Source organism: Lipotes vexillifer, unplaced genomic scaffold (assembly GCF_000442215.2).
Source record: "Lipotes vexillifer unplaced genomic scaffold, Lipotes_vexillifer_v1.1 scaffold785, whole genome shotgun sequence".
NCBI lineage: Eukaryota > Metazoa > Chordata > Mammalia > Artiodactyla > Lipotidae > Lipotes > Lipotes vexillifer.
In genome coordinates this window covers 1,623,727-1,646,620 of record NW_006791778.1, presented here as the reverse complement: position 1 = coordinate 1,646,620, position 22,894 = coordinate 1,623,727, and the positions used below count along the sequence as shown (strand labels likewise).

Below are 22,894 nucleotides of genomic sequence, written 5' to 3'. Positions count from 1 at the left end.
GCATGCCAGAGGACTTCTGTGCTTTTCTTTAAGTCAGTGTCTGTATTCACAGACTGTTGTGGTGTGGCGGTTCTTTCAGAACTGGATTTTCTGGATAAGCCATCATGCCACCCTTTGTTAATGGATGATGATGGCATTTATTTGTGATCCTCCCACTATAACCCCACTGAAACATACCACAATGTGAATTCAGTGTGTCAGGGACCATATTCTAGTTAGACAGCCTGACAGTGGGCTCTCTGGGGGAATTTAGTAACCCATTATGTTCTGAATCTTTTGTTATCTTTGAAGTATCATTTTTAGCACTGATAGTTTTTTTCTTAAATTACATTAAAAATTTCATGCAGATCATAAAACATACTGATTTCCCTGTCCAGTTTTTCTTAGTTATGAACTGTGTGTGTTCTTCAATAAAAGAGAATGCATAGGATGTACTATAGATTAGGGTGCATAAAACAAAACTCATTTTATATCATGTGACTTCATAAAGTGTGAAGCATTATACGCATTTATCCCCTTACAGTGACTTGCAAATAACAATAACTTGCAAGTAACAAATGTGACACCACATATAAATGCCTTATTGTCATCAAAATGAGGTCAGGGGGCTTCCCTGGTGGCGCAGTGGTTGAGAGTCCGCCTGCCGATGCAGGGGACACGGGTTCGTGCCCCGATCTGGGAGGATCCCACATGCCGCGGAGCGGCTGGGCCCGTGAGCCATGGCCGCTGAGCCTGCGCGTCCGGAGCCTGTGCTCCGCAACGGGAGAGGCCACAGCAGTGAGAGGCCCACGTACCGCAAAAAAAAAAAAAAAAAAAAATGAGGTCAGGACACTATGGCTTCATAAATAACATGGTTTTGACTCTGCACTAAAGCCCAGGATGTCCAAAAATCAGGCTAATCCAAAAAACAACAAAGATCAAAGACTTTCTTTGATCAATGGTAGCCTTAATTAAGCTAGACATTGTCTCTCTGATGGAATAAACTGACAGTTATCAGAATGCATTAGCAAAATGGACATTCTATGATCAAATAAGAATGCATGCATTGTAAGGAAAACACAGAGAGCAGTCCTGGGCTGTCGGCAAGAAACAACAGACTACAGAACACCAAGAAGCAAAGGGTCTTTGGAGAAGGACATGTTGTCAGGTCCTTTGACAACATGATCTTTGAAGAAAGACCTTGTTGATGGCTCATTGGTCAGAAATATATAGCTCTTACTATGTATAAATGAAGAAACTGACATTTGAAGCATCAATCTGTCGCATGTAAGTCTGACTGGTGTGGACTCCTTTGGCAATTCAATTCCCATAGTAATCCCCAACAAGCAGTGTGCCTGTCTGCAGGCCAAGCCCATCATAAACACCTTGCACACACTTTAACTTTGCAAAGTGTGAGTCAAGGCTCACAGGTCACACCCACTCTTGTCTTCCTACCACCTTCCTTTCTTTATTCCCTTCACAACATTTTTCTGACCCATCAGGTCTCTCCTGATGCAGTGCTTTTTCCTTCCATCTCCTGGGGGTCCAAAGCCCCTCAATACAGTCTCCATCGCATCCTCTGTGACAGGGTTCCATGCTCTAGGTAGGAGTCTAGGAAGTCAAATATGGATATTAATTCACATTTAGAAGTGAATAATTGATATTCCTCCTTCTCTAGGCCTTCAAGGGTATATTCTGGTTGAGTAAACACACACATAATTTGTGGAGTTCTCAAAGAAATACTTGAATAGGAGCCTTCTTTTACCTCACAACCTTCATCCCCGTCCTGGGACAGCATCCCTGGAGGAACAAACAAAGAAGCATTCACGGTCCATAGCTGTTGGGCTGCACTCTCCCAGGTCCCCTGCCTACTCCTTCCCTCCCACCACTCCTTTTCACAGCCTGATCTTTACTTTGCTCAATATTTGCTCTTCAGTGGAAGGGGACAGCTTCTACCATGGGAGACAGCTGCCCTTCTCAAGTCTGCTGAGACTGGAGACCTTAGTCCTGGTTGCCAGCATCTTCGGTAGAGCCATCTGTCATCCAGCCTCACTCATACCTGGATGGCAGGCCCCACATCAGAAGGAAGAGATCTGGCCCTCCCTGTAGATGCAGGGTCTTCACAAGGAAGGATCTCAAAGTCACTTTTCTAGATTGGTTGTATAAATTTTATAATAATTACAGTCATCTACTGCTTACCATTTGTTACTAAGTAGCACATAACACAATAATCATAAGTTTATGTGTAAGTCTTAAATATGTGTTCCTATAACTTTAATTTTGGTTTAATTATAACACTAAATGTTAGGCATGCTTATTTCTCTTAGTTTGCTATTGTCTATTCACCTATTATGTTCATCTTCTCACAACCTGAGGATTCACTGGCTCTCAGATAAGTAGAGCTCAGTGACCAGTGGTATCTACATTCTTCTTAGAGCATCCAAGCCCTTCCATAGTGTTTGGCAAATGTAATTTATAAAAAAGGAGACACACACAGGCCCATACTCTGTCTAGTATCCATTTCAGTTCTCTAGTCTAAAGTGTCAAGTGGAGTGGGGAATGGTGCTAATAATTTCCAAATGGTAAATGACTTTTAAGAATTCTATTTAGCTTGACAGTGTCGCTATATTGCATATATTTTAATTTGGTTCTGTTTTATTGTTCTGAGAATTTACAATACTTGGTAAAAAGTGAAACCAAGACATAAACTTATGCTAGGAAAATAAATTATATTTCCCTATCCCATTTCCCATTCAAGTACTCTCTATTTCCTACCACATGCCAGGGACTAACTGCATCTTTATGTAATAATGCAGAATGCCAACATAAAGATTGTACATGTTTTCCTCTCCCTCTCCTTCTCAAACCTGCTCTTCCCAGACTCACAGCTTTCCTGGGGAAACCAGAGAAAATTTAAGTGTTCAGGTTCAAAACACCATTTCTTTTAGGTCCCTTAAGATTTAAAGTAAGCAGAGATGGTGATGTCAAATTCAAGCTAAGAAATCTCCCTAGAGGATAATGTCCAAAAAAAGTGGAAAGCAAAATTTTCCCATGTAAAAGCTAAAATATAGGCAATCACCCCATACATCACTAAAAACAGATACTATAGTATGTAGTTGAAACTGTTTGTACTTCTCTTACAATGTTATACAAACCCCAAAGAAAGAGAGAAGAAAACCACAGCTTTACCTCATTTATTTAATAACTGCTTTTAAATCAGCGTTATGACTTGCTACAGCTCAGTTAATAATACAATATGATGGCAAGGGGAAGACTTCAGTACTAGAGTACTGTACAGAAAATTCCACAAAGGAAAAAGAATTACTAATCCCAATAGTAAAATATATATTTGCATACATACATATATACATATATATCTACATACAGGTAAATGTAAACGTATATAAAGGAATTACTAGTACCTCTGTGATCCATTTTTAATATGTAAATCTAAATAATACATTCACATGAAATAAAACATCAGGTATATTTAAAGAACTGAAACAACAATTGATGTCCAAGGTTTAAGTCACATTACGTTACAGTCATTCTACCAACCACACATCAAAATTATACTCTTTCTTTATGTTCGATCATTAGGTTCTGTCTAAGGTATCCTCACTGTTCAAAACAATATTACACTGTTCATCTTACACACCATAATTGATAACTACTGACTCTCAAGAGGTTAAGTGCAAAATCGTACACTCTGGCTAAAGAGGATCCTCTAACTAGACTCATCAAGGGAAGGACAGTTCTGTGTCTTCAGCACCTGGCTTAGTGTCCAGCAGGTTGTAGGTGCTCAGTAAATCTCTGTTAAGCTGAGGGAAAATTATACCACAAAGATGAGTAACAACTTAGACCTCAACACTATGGGTGACAATTCTGATGTATAAGAAAGTCCTCACCATGCTTAGGATTTAACTTAGTCATACTCTTTGCAAATCATGACAGTACTGGCTATTGAGTTGTAGTGGTAATATATTTAAGACGACTGATTTCATATTTTTAAATGTCTTTAAGACGGAAAATTACTGAACCTTTGAAGTAGCATAGAAAAATGTTTATATATTCATTTAGTATCTATGTAGACTATAAATATTGCTAAGAATTCTTATAAATAAAAGTTATTCAGTGTTTGGTATTATCTCTGGTGTGATTAAAACACATATGATAAATAGATCAGGAATTAGAATCCCTAAAGATCAGGTTAAATAAATAATAAAATCTTCTATAATTATTTGTAAATGATGACACCATGTTATATTTGATCTTTTCTATAAAAGTGTCCTCTAATCATAATCTCTGATAAACGTGTGGGTTTGCAATATGTAATGTCATTGTCAGTATATTACAAGCCAAAAGGAAAAGAGAGTGAAAAAAAAAAAATTTACAAGTTCCAAAAGGGAGAAAATGTGGACAAAACAAATAGTACCTAAGAATTCGCTTTTCAAATTGGGAAAATTGATAGCCATCCCTGCTAACCTTCTCTCTTAACCAAATATCTTGAGTGGATAATCTAAAAGTTTAAGGCTTAATAAATTAATTTAATCATAAATGAAATAACATTTCTTAACGTTGATAATATATTCACAGGCTTTTATCACAGTTCTCTTTATGTTTTTGTATGTCTCAAATGTTGCATAATAAAAATGTCTTGGGAGGGTGGGAGGGAGGGAGACACAAGAGGGAAGAGATATGTATATGTATATGTATAACTGATTCACTTTGTTATAAAGCAGAAACTAACACACCATTGTAAAACAATTATACTCCAATAAAGATGTTAAAAAAAAATGTCTTAAGTAAAACATGAACTTTTCAAGCAGAATCTGATGGTATCTTCCTAATTTAAATGATAAACTATCAAATGCTCATTCCCCATGGAAGTCTCTTAAAGTAAAAACTTTGGATATATTTTATGGGAAGAGACTGACTTACCACAAATCATTAATAACCTTCATCTAATAGTCTTCCTGGTCATTTGCATATGGACCAAACATTCACATTGGACCCAGTAAGTACTTGTTTCCTCCATGTTTTTGGAACTTGATATTTCCCACAAGGTTTGGTAACAGTGTCCCACAGTCAGAATGACAAAAGAACTTTGCAATAATGAAGAGAATTTAGAGCCACAGTCAAATTTGGAGGGAATAAACGCCTCTTTTTCTTCTACTGAAAGTCTTTTCATATTCATGTGTCACGTGTGTCTAATTTAATAATGTCTCCTAAATATAATGTTCTGCAGTGTCATTTGCATACAAAAGCCTGCCAAAAATTTTCAGTTAAAATATTCGGTTTAAAACTTTTTTTAATATGTATTCTATTCCCATTATTCTGGTGCTACAGGACTTTAAGAAGGCCAAGGACCAACTAAAGTGTTTCTGAGATCCGTGGCTCAGAGATTTGAAATACTATAACATATGAAGAACTAGAGAAATTACAGATGGTGAACCTTAAAAAGAGAAGGTTTGCAGTGGGAGTGGAAGGGGACATGATACCTTCTTCAGACTTAGCCCTCGGCCTGGTCAGAGCAGATCATCAGTATATGCTTGTTGAATGAATGAATGAATGAACAAATGAACGAGCCAAACAGATCTGTAATGAAGGAGCAGTGGTGTGGACATGGGAGAACAGGTATTCCATGTTACTCACCAAGCAGTTGATGACAGAAAGCATGACTATCAGTCTGTATTTCTGGTGCTTGGTACCAGGCCTGGTACATAGATGGTGCTCAGCTAATATACTGCATTGGATTTTGTCTCAGCCAATGATTATATTTAAAGCAGTCCAATAGTGGAACAGGCGACCTGACACACGGTGAGCTCCCACTTCCTCTATGTGCTGGCAGTTCAGCCAAGTGGCGGAGGGAGCCTGGGCCAGACAACGACTGGCAGGGATGTTGGAAAAACACTCCAAGTCTGTCTCAGTCCCTCAAAGATCCCTTCCAACATCCAAACATCTGGATCCTATGTTATATTTTGAAGCAAGTAAGCCTGTTAAAGCCCACAGCATTTTTTTCACTCTTTTATTAAAAACCCGAAAGAGATGATCAGGACCTCAGGGCAGACACCTTGAAGGTGACCATGACCCCAGCAAGAAAGAAGAGTTTCCAGTCTGAGACGCACAAACTGTCATAAGCCTAACTAGCAGCTTCCCCTCCCCTCCAGTCAGCCTCTTCTCAGGGTTCCGGTGACCCGTGTTTACAGACCACTCTCCAGTCAGTATCTGCACTGCCCCAGCCTCCACACACACCCCGACAGTAGAGCAGACAGGACACGCTGTCCACGAGCACAGCTCTGACAAGTGGGTTTGCATGTCTCACAGGCAATATTTTCCAATGTCAGTCACAACGCACTGGTGGGTCATTAAATTATATTAGCGACTCCGAATCAACATAGATTTTTTCATGAATAGAATGAGATGGAAAAGATGGAATAGAAATTTTCAGGATATCTCTTATGCATAGGTGTACATTGTTCCATGAAAAGTTTGATTTGTAAATATATAAATATGGTTATAGATATAGTATATGAACACGTAAAATGAATTTCCTAGTGTGGGTTGAAGTCCGAAAAGTTTGAAAGCCTCTGCTATAAAAGATCATTAACTACTCTGCATCCTTTGTGAGCCTTAAATGGGGTTAGAGACTAGCTTACTTCTGAGGCCCTTTTCAGCTCGCCTCTGCTATAAAAGATCAGGAAGACAACAATGTTAATTAAGAGTAAGGGTTTAGCATCTGATTTATCAAAGTTTGACTCCCAATCCTGCCTTGTGTGTGCTCAGTACTCTTGGTCATGCCGCTCATCCCTCTGAGCCTGTTTCCTCCTCTGTGACATGGGGAGGCTATACCATACAGTGCCTGACATACAATAAACACTCAATAAAGGACAAACTCTAAAAAGTCTATGAGGAACATCCAACTCCATGGGACCTCAGAGCTGAGCTGGTTGTTCCAGGCCTTGTGACACACACAGCCCCACAAGGAGGGTTCACAGGACCCAATTTAAGAAGAACCCTACCTCACCCCCACAGGTGTGGCTTATGGCTCTTAAGCTCCTGTGCTGGGGTTCTGCAATTATAGAAACAGTGGCAACGAAACTCCTTATTGTTGAGCTAAAAACTGGGGTCTTCTTTCTCAAATCAGGACTCAGGCCTAAGGAAACCCAGTTTTCTGAAGTTGCTGGCTAGCAACAGCACTGGAACATCCATCCCAGCAGCAGGGGCCAATGCAGAAGCCCCCAGAACTGCTGTCCTTCTTTGGGCAGAGGCTTCTGGAGGAAGGGACAAAGAGGTCTTTGCTGTCTCTACAGAGCCCGTGACTTCCAAGGAGCTCACCACTCACTCAGCCCTGCCTGCCTTCTCCAAAGGGCAGCCAATCATCCGCATCAATTTCGATGACGTTGCCAAGGGCGCTCAATGGCCTCCTGCCACCCCTGTCCACTTCCACATGAAAGGAGAGGTTAGGAAGGAGACTAAGCCTGAAAAAATGAGACAGCACCCCAGAACATGGGAAAACTGACACACACAGAGAGCCAGGGAGAAAAACAGCAATGTAGGTAAGAAATAGAAAGCAATGACAAGAAGAGAGACAAAAAGAAAGAAATTCAGAAAAAAATAAACACAAAGGCCATAGAGGAAGATTTTTTTAAAGCAAACCAAAAGATAAGTATAAAACAAAAAGGAGGACAAAAGAGAAAAGAAGTTATGGAAGAAGCTATGAGGACAAGAGACTGTCCCTAATTCTACGCTGCTTTGCTCACTGTTCCTTCAGAAGGGGCCATGCCCACACAAAGCATGACAGGGAGAAAGAAATAGGGGCTCTCTGAACTCCCAGTGTCCTTTGCCTCCTCATGAGTCTGGTCCTGAGTACATCAGGGAAACTCAGGACACAGGCTCAGTGCCTTTGGAGAAAGAGGCTCCAGAAGCTGACAGATTCCAGCTGGGCTGGGGACAAACACACACCACACCCACTGCCAGGTGCCATCTCAAGTGTTCCCAGCCCTGATTCCCTCCCCCAGAGACACAACTTCAGTTGCCAAGCAACTCTGATCCATCACAGACCCTGGTGTCTTGTCACTCTTAGAGCCCCTATCTTCCATTTCTGTGTGTTCCTTCCTGCATCCAACACATTCCAGGGCATTCGGGTATTTTTCTGGTGGCCTGAGGGGCTCAACTCCACCTCTTGCATTTCAGAGAATTCAGAGAACAAAGAACAGAGGCCTATAACCATTGCCTGTCCTGGCGACATGGAAATGTCTTGGCTTATCTGGAAAGGTAGCCCCACCCTGCCCTCTCTTGGGGGCCAGGAGAGGATTTGGCCTGTCACCCACTCCCTCTCTGGACCACTCCTGTCTTCTCAGCTTCCAAATCACACAGAAGAGGTACAGCAAGGGGTTGGAGAACTTAACCCAGCACAATCCCTGGTCATTTGTGAGGGGCTTAGGCCTGGATCAATGACACAGTTGACTTCATATCCCTCCCACCTCTCACCCAAAGTGTGAAGGCCTGACACAAATCCATATCCTTTCAGCTAGAATGAGCAGAAGCCAAGCTTCTCATTTCTCTCAACACACGCTCCTGCAGCAAAGAGGCAGGGATGGCTCTAGAGGGATAAAGAGGAGAAAAAGGGGAACTTCATAGTGAAAAAACACCAGCCTCAGAAACTCTCCAGAAGGTGAAGCCCCACAGGCATCCCCAGCTCTGTGGGGAGGAGCAAAGGGTCTTAACAGGCAGGGATTCTGTACTGAAACCCCAGTGTCTGGGGCACAGACAAAGAGTGGAAGAAAGGGGAGGGAAGCCAGCACGTGGCCAGGCGGGGCCAGAAGGAGATGAGGCGCAGAGCTGAGGCCTCTGCAGGCCTCCAGCCTGCAATCTGGGCCCAGAGTGACTCCTTGCCAGGCCAGACCTACTTGCTGCCATGTTCACTCCCCAAAACCTGAGATTTTATCTTAAAACAGAGACTGAAGAGATGGAAATCAGTCGGCCCGGCCAGCCTGGCTCAGGTGGTCATGAAGGGCAGCCTAAGTCACTCAAGGCTCCCAGAGCTGCCTTTGAGGCAGAAATACAGAGCATCTTTGAGGACTCCTGCTCTGTCTGTGGGAAGGTGGGCAAAATGCTCAAAATACAATAAAAGCAAGGGCCAGGCCCCAAAGGGGTCTCACTCCCTGTTTCTGTGGACTCTCTGTGGGGTGCCTGTGTGCAGGATTTCTGCAGAAGATAGTCCATTTTGTTAAGCCTTTGAATATTCAAATTGAAAGTATCGCGCAATCATTGATTGTCAAATCATGGGTTTCTAGAGGTTTTAAATACTTGGCATGAGGGGGAAAAAACTCAAACCTATACCCGAAGGTATAAAACATTAATTCTGTTTGTCTCCTGCTCCAGGAACCTGGGTGCAGCTGGATGTTTTGTGAAACTTTAAAAATGTTGCATCTCTGCCTCTCCCCCTGCACAGGAGCCCTCCTAGGCGCTGAGTCCCTGCTGCTGCAGCATCCAGCTACCAACCCAGCTTCTGCTGACCACGATGTCGGGTAACTCGGCTTCTTGTCCTGGGGTAGGGTCACGAGGGTAAGGGGCGTTTTGATCCGGGTGTATTTCCACGGCTTTTCCTGCATGGAACAGAGAGGCACAAAGTCAGGGCATGCAAGTAGGAGCCCGGGATCAGGAGAGGGCACGGGCCACGCTGTGGCCGCTCCCACTCCACGCCTGGTCCCGAGGGCAGAGGCCCACAGGTCCAGTTGGCCGCTGTGGCGTCCGCGTACCCCGGTCCACCACCGGTCCTTTCACTTGGCCAGAGTTGTGACCCTTGGACTTCCCGGCGCGGACTTTGTGCGCCCAGCAGCGGCGGCGGGAGCTAGAGGCTCACGGTGAGCCTGGGACTCAAGCCGGTTGAGCCGGCCCGCGCAGAGCTGAGCCGTGGCGGTCCCTATGCGGACCCCGGGCAGCACCCGCTGTCCGCGGGGACGCGGACGCAGCGAGGAAGTCGCAGGGAGACGCTGGACCGCGGACAGGGCGCGGGATTCCTTGGGTCTGGGCGACGAACACCGCGACCTCCTTTCCCGGGGAGAACCCTAGCTCCCAAGACCCGGCCCGGGGGGCTCCCAGCTGTCCTGCTGCGGTCTCCGTAGTGACCAGGCGAGGCGCTGGCGGCCCGGCCCTGTAGCCGGGCGCCCCGGCTGATCGCGCGGTTCGCCCCTCCCCGCGCGGCTCTCCCGCGCTCACTCCAGGGTCGACGTCAGGGCCGGAGTCGCTCCTGGGATCCCGCGGCCACCCCCGCCCGCAAACGCCCGCCCGGCCCGACCTACTCACCGCGGCTCCGCGGGGCCCGCCCGGGGCCGCGCCTGCCCCCGCTCCCGGCGCGCAGGACACCCTCCCCAACGACCCCTAGGGCGCGCTCGGCCTCTCCCGCGAGCGGGGCACCCAGGCCCGGCCCCGCCAGCCCCAGGGGCGGCCCCTTCCAGAGGGCGGCCTCCCGGCCGAGTGCGCGATCCTCGGCCGCCCCGCACGCCTTCCCCAGCTCGCGCTGCGTGGACTCGACTCGGAGTCTTCGGGCGCCGCGGAGAAATGCCTGCCCCAGAAAGGGAGGGGGTGGGGAGAGACGGGAAGAGGAGCGAGCGGGAGCGGAGACTAAGGAGGGAGGAGGAAAATATGGAGAGCAGGAAAGGCGAGAAAGGGGGTGAGGGAGAGAAGGCAGAAGAAAAAGACGAGAGGGAGGGAGGGAGGGAGTTCTCGGGCCTGGTCACTTTACTGGGGTCAGTCTGGCGAGTCCCTCACTGACCCAAGGACAAGGCTGGCCAAACCCACCTGCCGGCTGCTTGCCCCAGGGCTGGCTTCCAGACCAAGGGCACGTAGAGGTCAGAGGCTCCCCAGAAGGCACGTCTGCCCTGGTGGAGAAGGAAGGGACTCAGAACTTCCACTGGCGTGGGAGTGGGGTGGGCTATGTCAGCTGCGGCAACGCCCAGCCCCTCCCCGGGTTCTGGTCTGGGAGACGTCTCCATCCTCTCCCAGACCAGAACCCTAGGTTCCCCTAACTTAGATAAGGGGTGAGCTCCCTAGACTGGTCTCCACATTCCTGAGCAGAAAAACCTGTGCTATTGGCCTAGGGATAGGGCTCAGCCTGGGGCAGGTAGCCCCACAGATTTCCATAGGTTCTGTTTCCACTGGGGCCCTGAAACCTGCCCACGGTATCTCTTCATCCTTTCGAGTTTGAGAAATTTGAGTTTCTTTCCCATCTGTCTTTTAGCGTTCTCTTTGCATTCTCCAGACCTAGAGATCTGGCCTCAGGTGCCATAGTTTATAAAGAAGAACCCTCTCACACCCCAGCCTGACACCCAAACCTCACACTTGACCACTGACTCGGTTGCCTTTCTCCAGAAAAACCTAAGGTGTATCAAGGTGTCCGGGTGAAGATCACAGTGAAGGAGCTGCTGCAGCAGAGAAGGGCACACCAGGCAGCCTCGGGGGGAACCGTAAGCATAAACCCTTCACTTCTTCCCAACTCGTGTTCGGCTTCATTCAGCCCTGTGTCTGGGAAGGTGTAGGAGGCCACCCTAGGCCCCAGTCACCATCCCCAGGCCTGGCCTTCCATAGCTGTTCTTATAACGTCTGTGCCCACCTTCATCCCAGTTCACCACAGAAAACCACAGAGAACAGCTGGGGCATGTTGTGGAGCTCAAGATTTGGGGGAGCCCATCCCTCACTGATCATAGTTGAGTATAAGAGCATGTTGGTCCAATACAGGGAGAGAAGCAGCCAGTAGGTAAGTAGGTTGTTATTTTGTAGGAAGACAGTGTATGTGCCCTCACATATGCAAAGAAAATCTCTCCCAGAAACTTCCTTTTAGGGAGCCCTTCAAGGAGAGAATCTCCGTGGAGCATTCCCTGCCACCTCATTCTTCTGGAACCCAGCCTCTGAGGTCATTGATCTGTAAATCACCAGGCACTGAAATTTCCCAGCTGAAAGGGGCCGTGTAGCCTCAGAGGAGACAGCTTGAAATATAGACCCTCCTTAAGATGTAATGAAGCCTTGGGCAGTTCCAAGTTATCATGCGATTGATCTGGGCAGTCATAAGGGTACCCTGCCATTTTATGTACATCCTAAAGCAGAAAGTACTACCAAGAGTGCTCAGGGCAGCAGCAGAACCAAATAAACTAGGTGGGGTTATCCTCCAAGAGAGGGCAATTCATTGCTGAGAGCCCTTGATCACACAGTTGCCTTTGGGTTGGTTTGGGTGTGAATGTCAGATATAAAGGATAGAGCCCATATTGCCAGTGGTAAGACTGGACCTGTCTCCAGCTTATTGGCATCTGTCGCACAACAGTTTTTGTGTCCAGTGCTGTTTGTGTGCAATGCCCGACTTCATGAAACTGGGCCTTTTCGGGAAGAGGCAGATGCGGTAGGGGTGATCAACACAAGTTTTAGAACCAATGGACTGGGTTCAGACCTCAGCTCCATGGCGTGAAGCCTCGAGCAAGTTACTCAGTCTCAGTTTCCTCATCTTTAAACTGGAGATAATGGGATTTTGTGAGGATTAAATGAGTCACTGCACATAAGCACTTAGAAGAGTGCTTTCCACTTAGAAAGTGCTCAATACATGTTAACTATCATTATTATTATTTGCAAAAAGCAGCTAAAATGAAAGTACAACCAGGGATTGAAAGCCAGCTATTCAGTAATGTTCATTCATACCCTTTGCTCAGAGTTTAGAGTTCTGGTGTGAGCTTGCTGTGATATGGCATGTACAGCACAAATTTTACTTTTGCTGGATATAAAGTCAGTACCTCCATGTGTAGAATTTCAGCTAACACCATAAAACTTCCTTCCATTTGTACAGGATTTTCCAGTGGTTCTTTTAAAGCACTTTTGCACACTCACTATTTCTTTTCATTCTTATGACAACCAGGGGAGGTAAGTAGATCGGGGATCTGTATGCCTCTATTACGTCTAAAGGTCAAAGCCTTACAGTCACTAATGGTAGAGCAAAAAGTGGGACTAAGATCTTCTTGTTCTTAATATTTAAAGAAACTTCCCACCCAATGGCTCTTAAAATTCATCTTTCTGCAGATCCAGCTGTGCTGAGCAGGAGTCTGATAGCCTCAACCATCAACCCCTTCAGTTCAGAGATTATTATAAAATTAATAAAACCAGGAACAAGGGAACTGCGAAATACTGCTGGTGCCAAAAAAAAAAAATCATCAAGACATTCCTAACAAAATGTAATCTTTTGTTAAGGAGCTTTGGTACCTGGTAGAATTCTGCTCCAGCTGCGACCTGCACTGCAATTGCCCACTTGCACATGGCAATTTTATTACTCTTGGCCTCTTACAGGTTGGTTTGGCCACTGTTCCCCTGTTAGCTAGCTGCTGGAAGGAAGGCAAGGCTGAAACATTGCACTTGTGTATCTTACCAGTATCTGTTCCCTGGAGCAGTCTGACTTATCTGAATTTTCTGAATTCCTCCCTGAGAAATAATCAAGCAGTACTTCTGAGCCAGTGCCTTTCAGGAACATGCAGAGCAAAGGCAGCCCCACTTTGCTTTCTGGAAGATTTTATCCACCCAGATCCTCACAGACATGGAGGAGTAACACAGAGATGATTTAGTTACGATAGCCAAATGTAGAATCTCTCACTGGGCACCATCAGAAGGATCTAGGAGTCTAGGAAAGCTGTGAGGTATACTCAGTAGGCAGGGACGGCAGGTAACAGGGCATGGTGTATGCCTGCTTCTGGTTTAACAGAGATCATCTCCAATTTGTGCAGTGGTTTAAGGATACCTCTGGGAGGCGTTAAGCCAAGGAAAGAGTTAACTTTATCAAGTATATAAAGCAGGAAGAAATTTATCGTAATTTGCTATAAAGTCAGAGTAGAATCTACAATTTGAAATTTTAAGAAGGCAATCCTGAATGGAAGTTATAGATTGAGACAAACATTAGGGTCTCAGTGCCAGGAGAAACATGTGTATGCCAGATTTGTCAGTTTGATTAAAAAACTTACTTCGGCCAGATCAATTTACAAACAGCCCTACGCACATACACGCATGCACACACAACTCTTTTACCTTTAGGATAAAGAGAAACTGGAGTTAGTACTTATCAAAAGACATAATTTACCCTTTTTTTACCATTAATTTTTTTAAACAGCCTTGATGTATTTTTATAAATTGTAGATTGTGGATTTTTGTGCCGTTTGAAATCTAAGAGAGAGGAGACTTTGTATCCTTGCAGCAAAGTAGAAAGTGAACCCATGACTAGAAAGATAATATCAAGTAGGGTATTGTAAACATACCTGAGGGAGATAACCTGGGGAGGCCTACAAACGGACCATTCCGGGGGAGGAATGGGGTTAACCAGAGCTCTACATTGAAGCCGAGTTTTTAAAACTCACTCCTTGCAAGTGCTTGAGCTTAAGCTGCAGCCAAATATTTGCATAAAGAGCTGGTGAGGGATTCCAACTTCCTGGTTCATGACATTACAGCATGGATCGTTTTCAAAATTAACACCACCTCCTGTTTCAGCAGCGGCTGACTGTGCAGGCTCCCAGCGGCTCAGTGTACAGGAGTGAGTATACCCTGTAAACCAGGAGAGAGGCATGCTGAGCTCTGCTTCCCAGCACAGATTCTCAGAGCAAGGCTGGTCCCTTTAAACTTTAAAGCCACCACCTGAAATCTAAAAAAAAAAAAGAAGTCCTAAATTACTCAGTTAGTACAATTATCAATTTAACTGGAAGACACAGACTGCTTTAGTTTGAATAGTTAAAAGGAACAGTCTCATAAACTTCAGGTATTTAACTATCGTAGTGAAAAAAAGCAACTCTTATAGAAAATAGTAAAAAACATACCAAGAGGTGAAATATTTCCCAGGCATTAACTAGAATGTAGATAGGCTACAGTTCACTGACTACAACTTTAAGAAAATATTCTCTATTTTAATATTTCATAGCTAGGAAGAACATGTGACTATTTTTAGCTATCCAGGATTAAGCTGCCAGATCGTATATGAAAATTTTGAGGAAAATGATTGACTAAGTTACGGACAATTGGGATTAAATAAATGTTAATCCTTATTTATTTTAAATTAAATAGTTTAATAGAAAGGCTATTTACTGTGTTTTCTTTCACTGTTCATTTATGTCATATAAACATCATTTAAATTAATTTTTATCAAAATTAACAACCTGTATAATTGAAGTGGGAGATATTAGAAAAAAATCCCCAAGAAAAATACAAGTTGAATCCGAAGAAGATATAACATTGGTTGTATTTCACAACAGTGAGTTTTTTTCAGAAGAAAGAATCTTACCTTAAGCAGAAGGTAACACAGTTCACGTCAAAATGTCTTAGCTTTTTCCCTTTAAAGAACTTTTATTTCACTTTGCTTTGTGGTCATCTTCTTGCTTTGGCAGCTGTCCGGAGGCAACAGTGTCCACCTTTCAGACCCAGTCCCACCATCTTCTGCAGGTCAGTAAAGCCAGCCTTACAATTCCCTCAAAAACTCTTCCAAAAGTCCATCTCGAAAGGCTTTCAGTACTTGATTCAGGGGTTAGGATAGGCACCACCATTTAATTGGAATCCAACCAATCAGAAGGTGAAAAAAGGCATGGTGACTCCAAATACAAGCCCAGCAAGGAAACAAGTGCAACATTTTGTCCTCATTTCTGAACTGTCTATTCCCTGCTACCTACTCTGCTCCAAGAGCTTGTTCTTCACATTAGTTCCAGGTCCTTGTCTCCCAGTAACTAAACTCGATTAAAAGATCAGAACTGTTTTCAGAAAGCTGTTATCTTTTTTAGTGTACTATTAGATGGAATACAGAACATCCCGAGGTCCTACAATAATGCCTTTGCTCTTGTTTCGCTTAGTTTCTAGCCAACAGGGGCTTCCCTCCCCTTCTTTTCTCTCTTCCCAGAAAGCAGTTCAAGCAAGTGTAAGTTTTCTCAGCCCATTACGAATAACTCTATTACATAAACACTCCTACCTATGCCACTCAATGGCTCAGAGTTTAAGGAGGTCATATATAAGGAAACCAGTGCTATGGGAGCTCCCCACTGAATGTGCCACTTAACCTTAAAGGAGCCTTAAGACTTCAGAAACTCCAGTGTTCTGTCGTTCCTCTGATGGACACACTCTAAACCTATCTTCTATGAGCATTTAAGGGTAATAATCAGAAATGGGGCCTATTAATACTGAAATGGAAAAGGGAGGGGTTTCAGAACTATTCTTGTTTGGTATTTAACATATTAATTCCATGATCATGTGTAACATGTTCACTAAGGAAACATTTTGCTTTTTGTAATATAAAATGAGCAGTACTAATCTGTAGACATTCCTGGCTTCTCTATTTATAATATGCATTGCCATTTGTAGTACTCCTCAAAATTTAAGTTACTGAGTAGGTATGAAAACTTTTGGAAAGCAATTAACCCTAGATCGAGAGAATTATTTCCCGTGGCATCAGAAGTTTTCTTAAAGTCTCAAACAACACTACAAGTTACTTCTGAGAGATGAGGGTCACCTGGACTGCAGATAGGGGTGGGGAGTTGGTGCTTTATAGTCTAAGAGAGTGGACAGGGGAAGTTTGAGCTTGACTGTGACAGTTGGACAGAAATGGGATCACCATTGTTTTCTTTTGCCCAGGCCACATTTACAGCCAGTTTCCACATTATTAACCAGATTCATTTCAGTGGACTTGAATTCTCTAAGGCAACTAAAAAATCCAGATTACTTTTCTCGAACTTCTTAAGCCCCCTTTCCCCCTAGAGGTAGTAAATATTCAGAATAAAGAACAGAACTCCATTCAAATCTGTAAGTGCAATTTTTAAACAAAAATCTCTCCTTTTCCTTTTTCTTCTAGGACAGTATTTTGAGCCTGAACCAATTCCTTCCATACCCAATTATTTCCAACCCCGAGAATTTTCCAGTTGTGTTTCTCGTGAAGAAAATCCAGGCTTCCTCGACCAGATATTTGATTCCTACCTTCAGACAGAGACACACCTAGACCCTTCGCCCAATTCCATGCAAAGTACTCCGCACTATTTCCCAGACAGCTTCCAGCCTGCCCCTTTCTGCTTTAACCAGAGCCTGGTAATTTATCTCTGTTCTTTACAAAACCTATTATTGTTTACTATGGGGCAGAGAGTTTGTATCATCTCGTGAGAAATCATAAAAACACTATCAACAAGAAAATCATCCAGGAAACAAGCAAAGGACCATTTAAAACTCAATGGAGGTAGAAATAGCCACACACTGAAGGGCAAAAACCTTTGGATACACACGTAATTATGATTTCCCAAGTCGGCTGCGCCCAAGTACTTTTGGTGTGTGGCCATAAAAAGAGGTTTCCCGGCAATACTCATTTAATGTTTTTAAACTGTAAAGTTCAGAAATCTACTCATTGGAAATTACTGATTTAAACAATGGCCCTTGGACTTTTGAGTTCTAGAAATTAGAATTAAGGCTGTTTCAACACAGTACAAACTGTCATCTGATAAGGGATTTTTTGTTTTATTCTGGCACTGAATTGGCTCTACTAACTGGTTGTTTTGGTCTGGTCCAGGCACAAGAACTCATTTGGGTCTGAGATGGTTGGTAAAAAAATGAAGCCCTAATAGTTGAAAACATTTGGATTGTCTGTTCTTCATGGACCTCAAATGTTTGAAAATGTTACCACTTAAAGTGGAAATAAGGTGTCCATTGGTAGATACCAGTTGTTGAAGATGTCTTTTAGATACTCGTATAGTTTTTCTAAACCTTAGAAAGTAGTTATTTATTTTTTTATTTTTGCGGTACGCGGGCCTCTCACTCTTGTGGCCTCTCCCGTTGTGGAGCACAGGCTCCGGACGCGCAGGCTCAGCGGCCATGGCTCACGGGCCCAGCCGCTCCGCGGCATGTGGGATCTTCCCGGACCGGAGCACGAACCCGTGTCGCCTGCATCGGCAGGCGGACTCAACCACTGCGCCACCAGGGAAGCCCAGAAAGTAGTTTTTTAATGTAAATACTTTTTTCTTTTGGTTTGTCAAAAGTCCGTGTAGGTATCTGACTAAATTTTAAGGGGATAAAAAATTAACTCCACAGGATATGCACACAGGGCCCCAGTCATTCACTTCTCTTCCAGCTTCCAAGTTAGGCTTTCTCAGTAACAATTGTGGACCTGCTTAAGAGGAAGCAGAAAGTGCCTTTCTCCGCAGGGGTCAAGACTTTAGCGCCTGTAACAGTAGTTTCGAGTCTTGGAGCCTCCCAGACATTGGCTCATTGAGGATCTCGGTTCTACCTGTGTATGTTCACCTTGTTCTCCACAGTCAAGGGTGTGGAGAAACATCCAGGGTGCCACCTGCAGCTTATATCGTGGCACACAGCAGGATCTGATGCACAGGTGATGAAGCACAATGGGATTTTGTGGTTTAAGAACAAAGCATGCTCTAAAGTATACTTATAACAAAGAAAGCCAGTGAAGCAAGGCAATTTATTGTTGGGAAAGAAATAGGTTAAGTATAGAATGCGGTGTCATGAAATCACGCCAGCCAGCAAATAAAATTACTTCTGCAGACTTGGGTTGGGTTGGGTGTTTTGTTGTGCTTTTCTTTTTTTTTCCCCCTAATGTTCTTACTCTGAGTTACTAAATCTTCTCTATTCAGTTCTTTTAATTCTGTCTAATTTATCAAGCTTTTTGTTCCTTGGTTTTCATCTCTCTAGACCCCAGGATGGCCTTCGGATTCCTCCACTCTCTCTGGTTCCTTAGACTACAGTTACTCTCCTGCTCATCTACCTTCATATACTCCGGAGAATTACAACTCTCCCCCTTCTCTGGACACCAGAAACTGTGGCTACCCCTCGGAAGACTACTGCTACCCTCACCTGCCCTCACACACCCAGTACAACTGCTTCTCGTCTGCCACCGCCTCTGTCTGCTGCTGTGCATCCTGCGAGGCAGAACACTTGGACACCTTCAGAGCTTCAGAGTGTTTTTCTTACTCCAGCACAGACTATGTGAACTTCACTCCCTCAGCAGCAGCAAGCAGTGATTTCTGTAGGAGGGAAACAAACTGGGACATCTGCTATAGTTAACAGAAATTACATTAGTTTGGAACATGGCATGCATACATCTATTTTTTTGCCACCTCTAGATGGCAACTCAAAATATGCAACCTGCTAACAAAATATCACGGACACAGTTTACATGTCACCATTTTCGATTTTCTGACACTAATTTAGGCATTAATATGAAATTCAGACCCAATCATAGTGCCACTCCTACTTTGTATGCTTATAGTTAAAATTGTTGTAGGGAATATTCATTTTACTTTCTGTGTAACGAACAAATTATAATTTTTTAACTAATAAATAATTTTGTATTATTAAATTTGGCTTTTTTTTTTAATTTTCCAATACTCATTCCCCAGTTGATTTGAGTAATATCAACTAATTCTGGAAATTACTCTTCAGTGTTTAATCTCACTTGTTCATGGATTGAAAATTATTTTAATGTCGTGAGGTGCCTTGGCTCCCATGGAGATGGAAGGTAGACACAGCTATGATGACTGAAGAGGGACAGTCAGCCTCACTGCTATAGATGAGAGTGTACGTCTTGGGGCAACATCAGAGAAAGGCATTTATGAATCATTAGTTTCTTATATCTATCAGTAGTCAGTGGAAGGTTAATATGACCAAAAAGCACATCTTACCTACAGCACTGTTAACCTGTAGATAATTCTTTTTCATTTCCAAAATCCTTTTTAGTAAACTTTCAGAGCAAATACTTGATCTTTCTCTTGAGAGCTACCATGCAGTTGATGTACCAAAAAGGTTAGAATTCTTTGTTAACTTCTATTTCTGAATTTTTGCGTTAGGTCTTTAAATATGCATCACTCGTGTTTACAGATTGATTTGTAGGGTTGACCACGTTGTTTACAACTGAACTTCCTCTGATTGATCTATTTGAACAAGGCCAACTGTCTTTCAAGCTGAAGGGGAGTTACTTAAGCCATCTGTGCTAGACTATACTGTTAAATCCTGTGTGCAGAGGGCATTAAGGCACAGGACTTCATCCCTGCTGTGAGGTCTGGGGGACATTTTCCTCGTCTTGAGGTTCAGCGCAATGGCAGCAATACTGGTACCATTGGTACTGGCCACAGCTACCATTTTCTGAGCCCTTCCTGTGTGCCAGAATTGTCTAAGGGCTTTCTCACACATTTAATTTTCTCATTTAATCTTCGCAACAACACTGATAGCAAAATGAGGAGTCTGAGGCTCAGGGAAGTTGTCACTTGCCCAATGTCACCCAGCCAATAAGTGCCTGAACTTGGGTCTGAAAAACACCAAGTGGTGCTTCCTACTCTCCACTGGTGAAAAGTTTGTCGCCATTTGTGAAAGACTGTTCAACGAACCTGTGGAATCATCCTCCATTAAACCCCTGTACACACAAAGCTGTGTTCCCAGCTGACTACCAATAGTCAGAGCTCCCCAGACGGGTCAAGCTGTCCACAGGATACAAAGATGCCAAGCACAAGAGCTGCTAGAGTCCCCCACTCTGGGGACTGAGGGGAAGAAGGTGACAAACTGCTACCTCAGTGGGTTTCTTTTGATCAGGAGACAGATCTGTTTTCAAATTGACACCGTCAGATTATCCCCTCACTGGGGACTCTACTAAGGCTTGGGCAAACAAGACGAGTTACAACCTGCCTCATGGAATAGATATGCCAGGGGAACAGAACAATTACTGCTTTTCTGAGACACCAATAAAACTAAATTTTTAATAGTTTCGAACTAAACTGAAACTGGCCTATTGTCACACAGCCCAAAGCCCCTGCACGCCCTGCACCCCACCCCCAGCAGCTGTCCCAAAGGGACAGAGAGCAGAGAACCCATAGATGTCCAATTGTTGGCACCAAAATCTCTCTTTCCTGGATGCCATTCTTTTTTTTTTATTCCCCACTTCTATCCTCTGCCTTCTGAATCGGTGATCTTGCAGCTCTAACAAACAGAGAGCGCTTCCTACCTCCCTGTTTCTTGTTTCTTGTTCTTTCTTCACATGCCCCTGAGGTTTTCCCTAAATCTGGCATGGCAAAAGATTCATTTAAAAATGTGAGACAAGAGCTGATATCGCTACTGTGCATTACGATGAATATCGCCAACCTTAAAATGGTCTTTAAGACCTTTGCAGAAATTTGGGGCAACAGATCACCTGGCACATTACAAAGTCTATTCACAGCTCACCCAGTCTCTTACCCACTGCAGCTCACACAACAGCTCGGGAGCCCTGCAGCAGCAGTGGGACAACCTAGAAGGCTTCTCATCAACAGATGCCTGGGAAGCTGGGTAAAATACAGGTGCCTACACCTCAGTGTGAGAAAGCATGATCAGTAAGCCGGTGGTGGGGCCCCGGCATCTGCATTTTTAAATATAACTAGTTGATTCTGAAAAACACTTGAAAAACACTGATGTATTCAATGTCTAGATTGTTCCCTTGTAGAACATAGAAGCACAATAATAATAGCTTACATGGACTAAGCTCTTTCTATGGGCCAGTGACGTGAGCATTATCTCATTTAATCTTCAAACAAGCACACCCGATAGATACTATTATGGTTCTCATTTTTCTCAATGATAAAAATGCTGCTTCGAGAGATGAAATGACTTGCCCGAGGTCACACAACCTATAAATCAGGATCACCATTCTCCAATTCAGGTTACCTGATGCTACAGTCAGAACTTCCAATAGTCTCAGTATACTTTCCATGCATTAGACCTGGAGGCATAATCTATTTGGAACTTGATCTTTTGCCTTAAAAGTCATATATGTATCTTACATGTATATCTTGTAGCCAGTTCCTCATACCTCAGAGGCATTTAATAAGATTACAAATGGAAATTTAAATGAATGAATCATTTTGTTACTCAGAACCATTAGAGAGATCAATAGAACAAAATATCAAGCGCTTACTGTGTGCAAGACGGATTACATGCCTTCAAAATCCAGTCAAATGTTTAAAAGAGGGTGTGATTTTAAAAATCTTAAACGGGGAGGATGGGCGTGGACTGATTTTCAAATTCTTGGGAAATTTACATTAGGGGTCAAGCCTTGAAGCCGGAGAGATAAGACGAGACAAAGTTTAAAGCAGTAAACATTTGGAAACTATTACCTCAAGCAATGGGCCAGAGCAGCGACATTTGGCAGCTTGCCTAAGACTGCAGGTGGACATCAGAAAGCAAGGCACAGATAAGGATAACTGGAATGATGGGGCCAGGGCAGGAACGGGGAGGGAGGTGGTGCAGTGCTACTTTTTGATAGAAATTGTTTTTTAAAATCATTATTCATTCCAGAAAGATGAAGGCTACAATGAGTTCGAATCAAAGCCAATGAAAACTGTGACTATAATAGACTAAAATAAACACAGACTTATAATCGTTTCTAAATCCTCAAACCCTCTGTGATGCCTGCACAATGGTGGCAGGGCTGCTCAGGAAAATTAACCCTCACACTGCCTCCCTTCCTCTCACAGCTAAGGGGATGGGGATGCCCTGCCTAAGAAACAAGATTTGGTCCCGGGTGGGGGGTATCACAAAGCCCGAGTGACTAGATTTTAGTGTGGCAACGGAGGGGGGATTCGGGACTAGGTGGCTCCGTGCTTTAAAAGGCAGAGAAAGTAGACCCATTTCTTCTGCTCCAATAGGCCTCTGGGCAAGATGTAGGAGCTGGAAGATGAACAAATCTGAGTGGACACAGCTCTGCACAGTTATGAAACTTCAAACTCATTGAGGGCAGGAATCTACATCCATTTAGAAAACAGTTTCTCTTGCTTAATATAGATGAATAACATGCAGTTGGGTCTTAGAAAATGTGTTTTGTGTGTGGTGTGTGTGTGTGTGTGTGTGTGTGTGTGTGAGAGAGAGAGAGAGAGAGAGAGAGAGAGAGAGAGAGAGA

At 43.8% G+C, this 22,894-nt stretch overlaps 1 protein-coding gene across 1 annotated transcript; it reads left to right on the top strand.

Moving 5' to 3' along the window:
• The first annotated feature begins 5,604 nt into the window (after positions 1 to 5,604).
• On the top strand, positions 5,605 to 19,055 carry LOC103071968 (colorectal cancer-associated protein 2). Its single transcript, XM_082931349.1, is given in 12 exon segments — positions 5,605 to 5,616; positions 7,127 to 7,441; positions 8,940 to 9,085; positions 9,540 to 9,727; positions 9,730 to 9,758; positions 9,809 to 9,869; positions 10,117 to 10,657; positions 10,765 to 10,868; positions 11,356 to 11,450; positions 15,381 to 15,435; positions 16,829 to 17,058; positions 18,667 to 19,055. Coding segments are annotated over 12 exon segments (2,148 nt in total). The 3' UTR covers positions 19,039 to 19,055.
• The last annotated feature ends 3,839 nt before the right edge of the window (positions 19,056 to 22,894 follow it).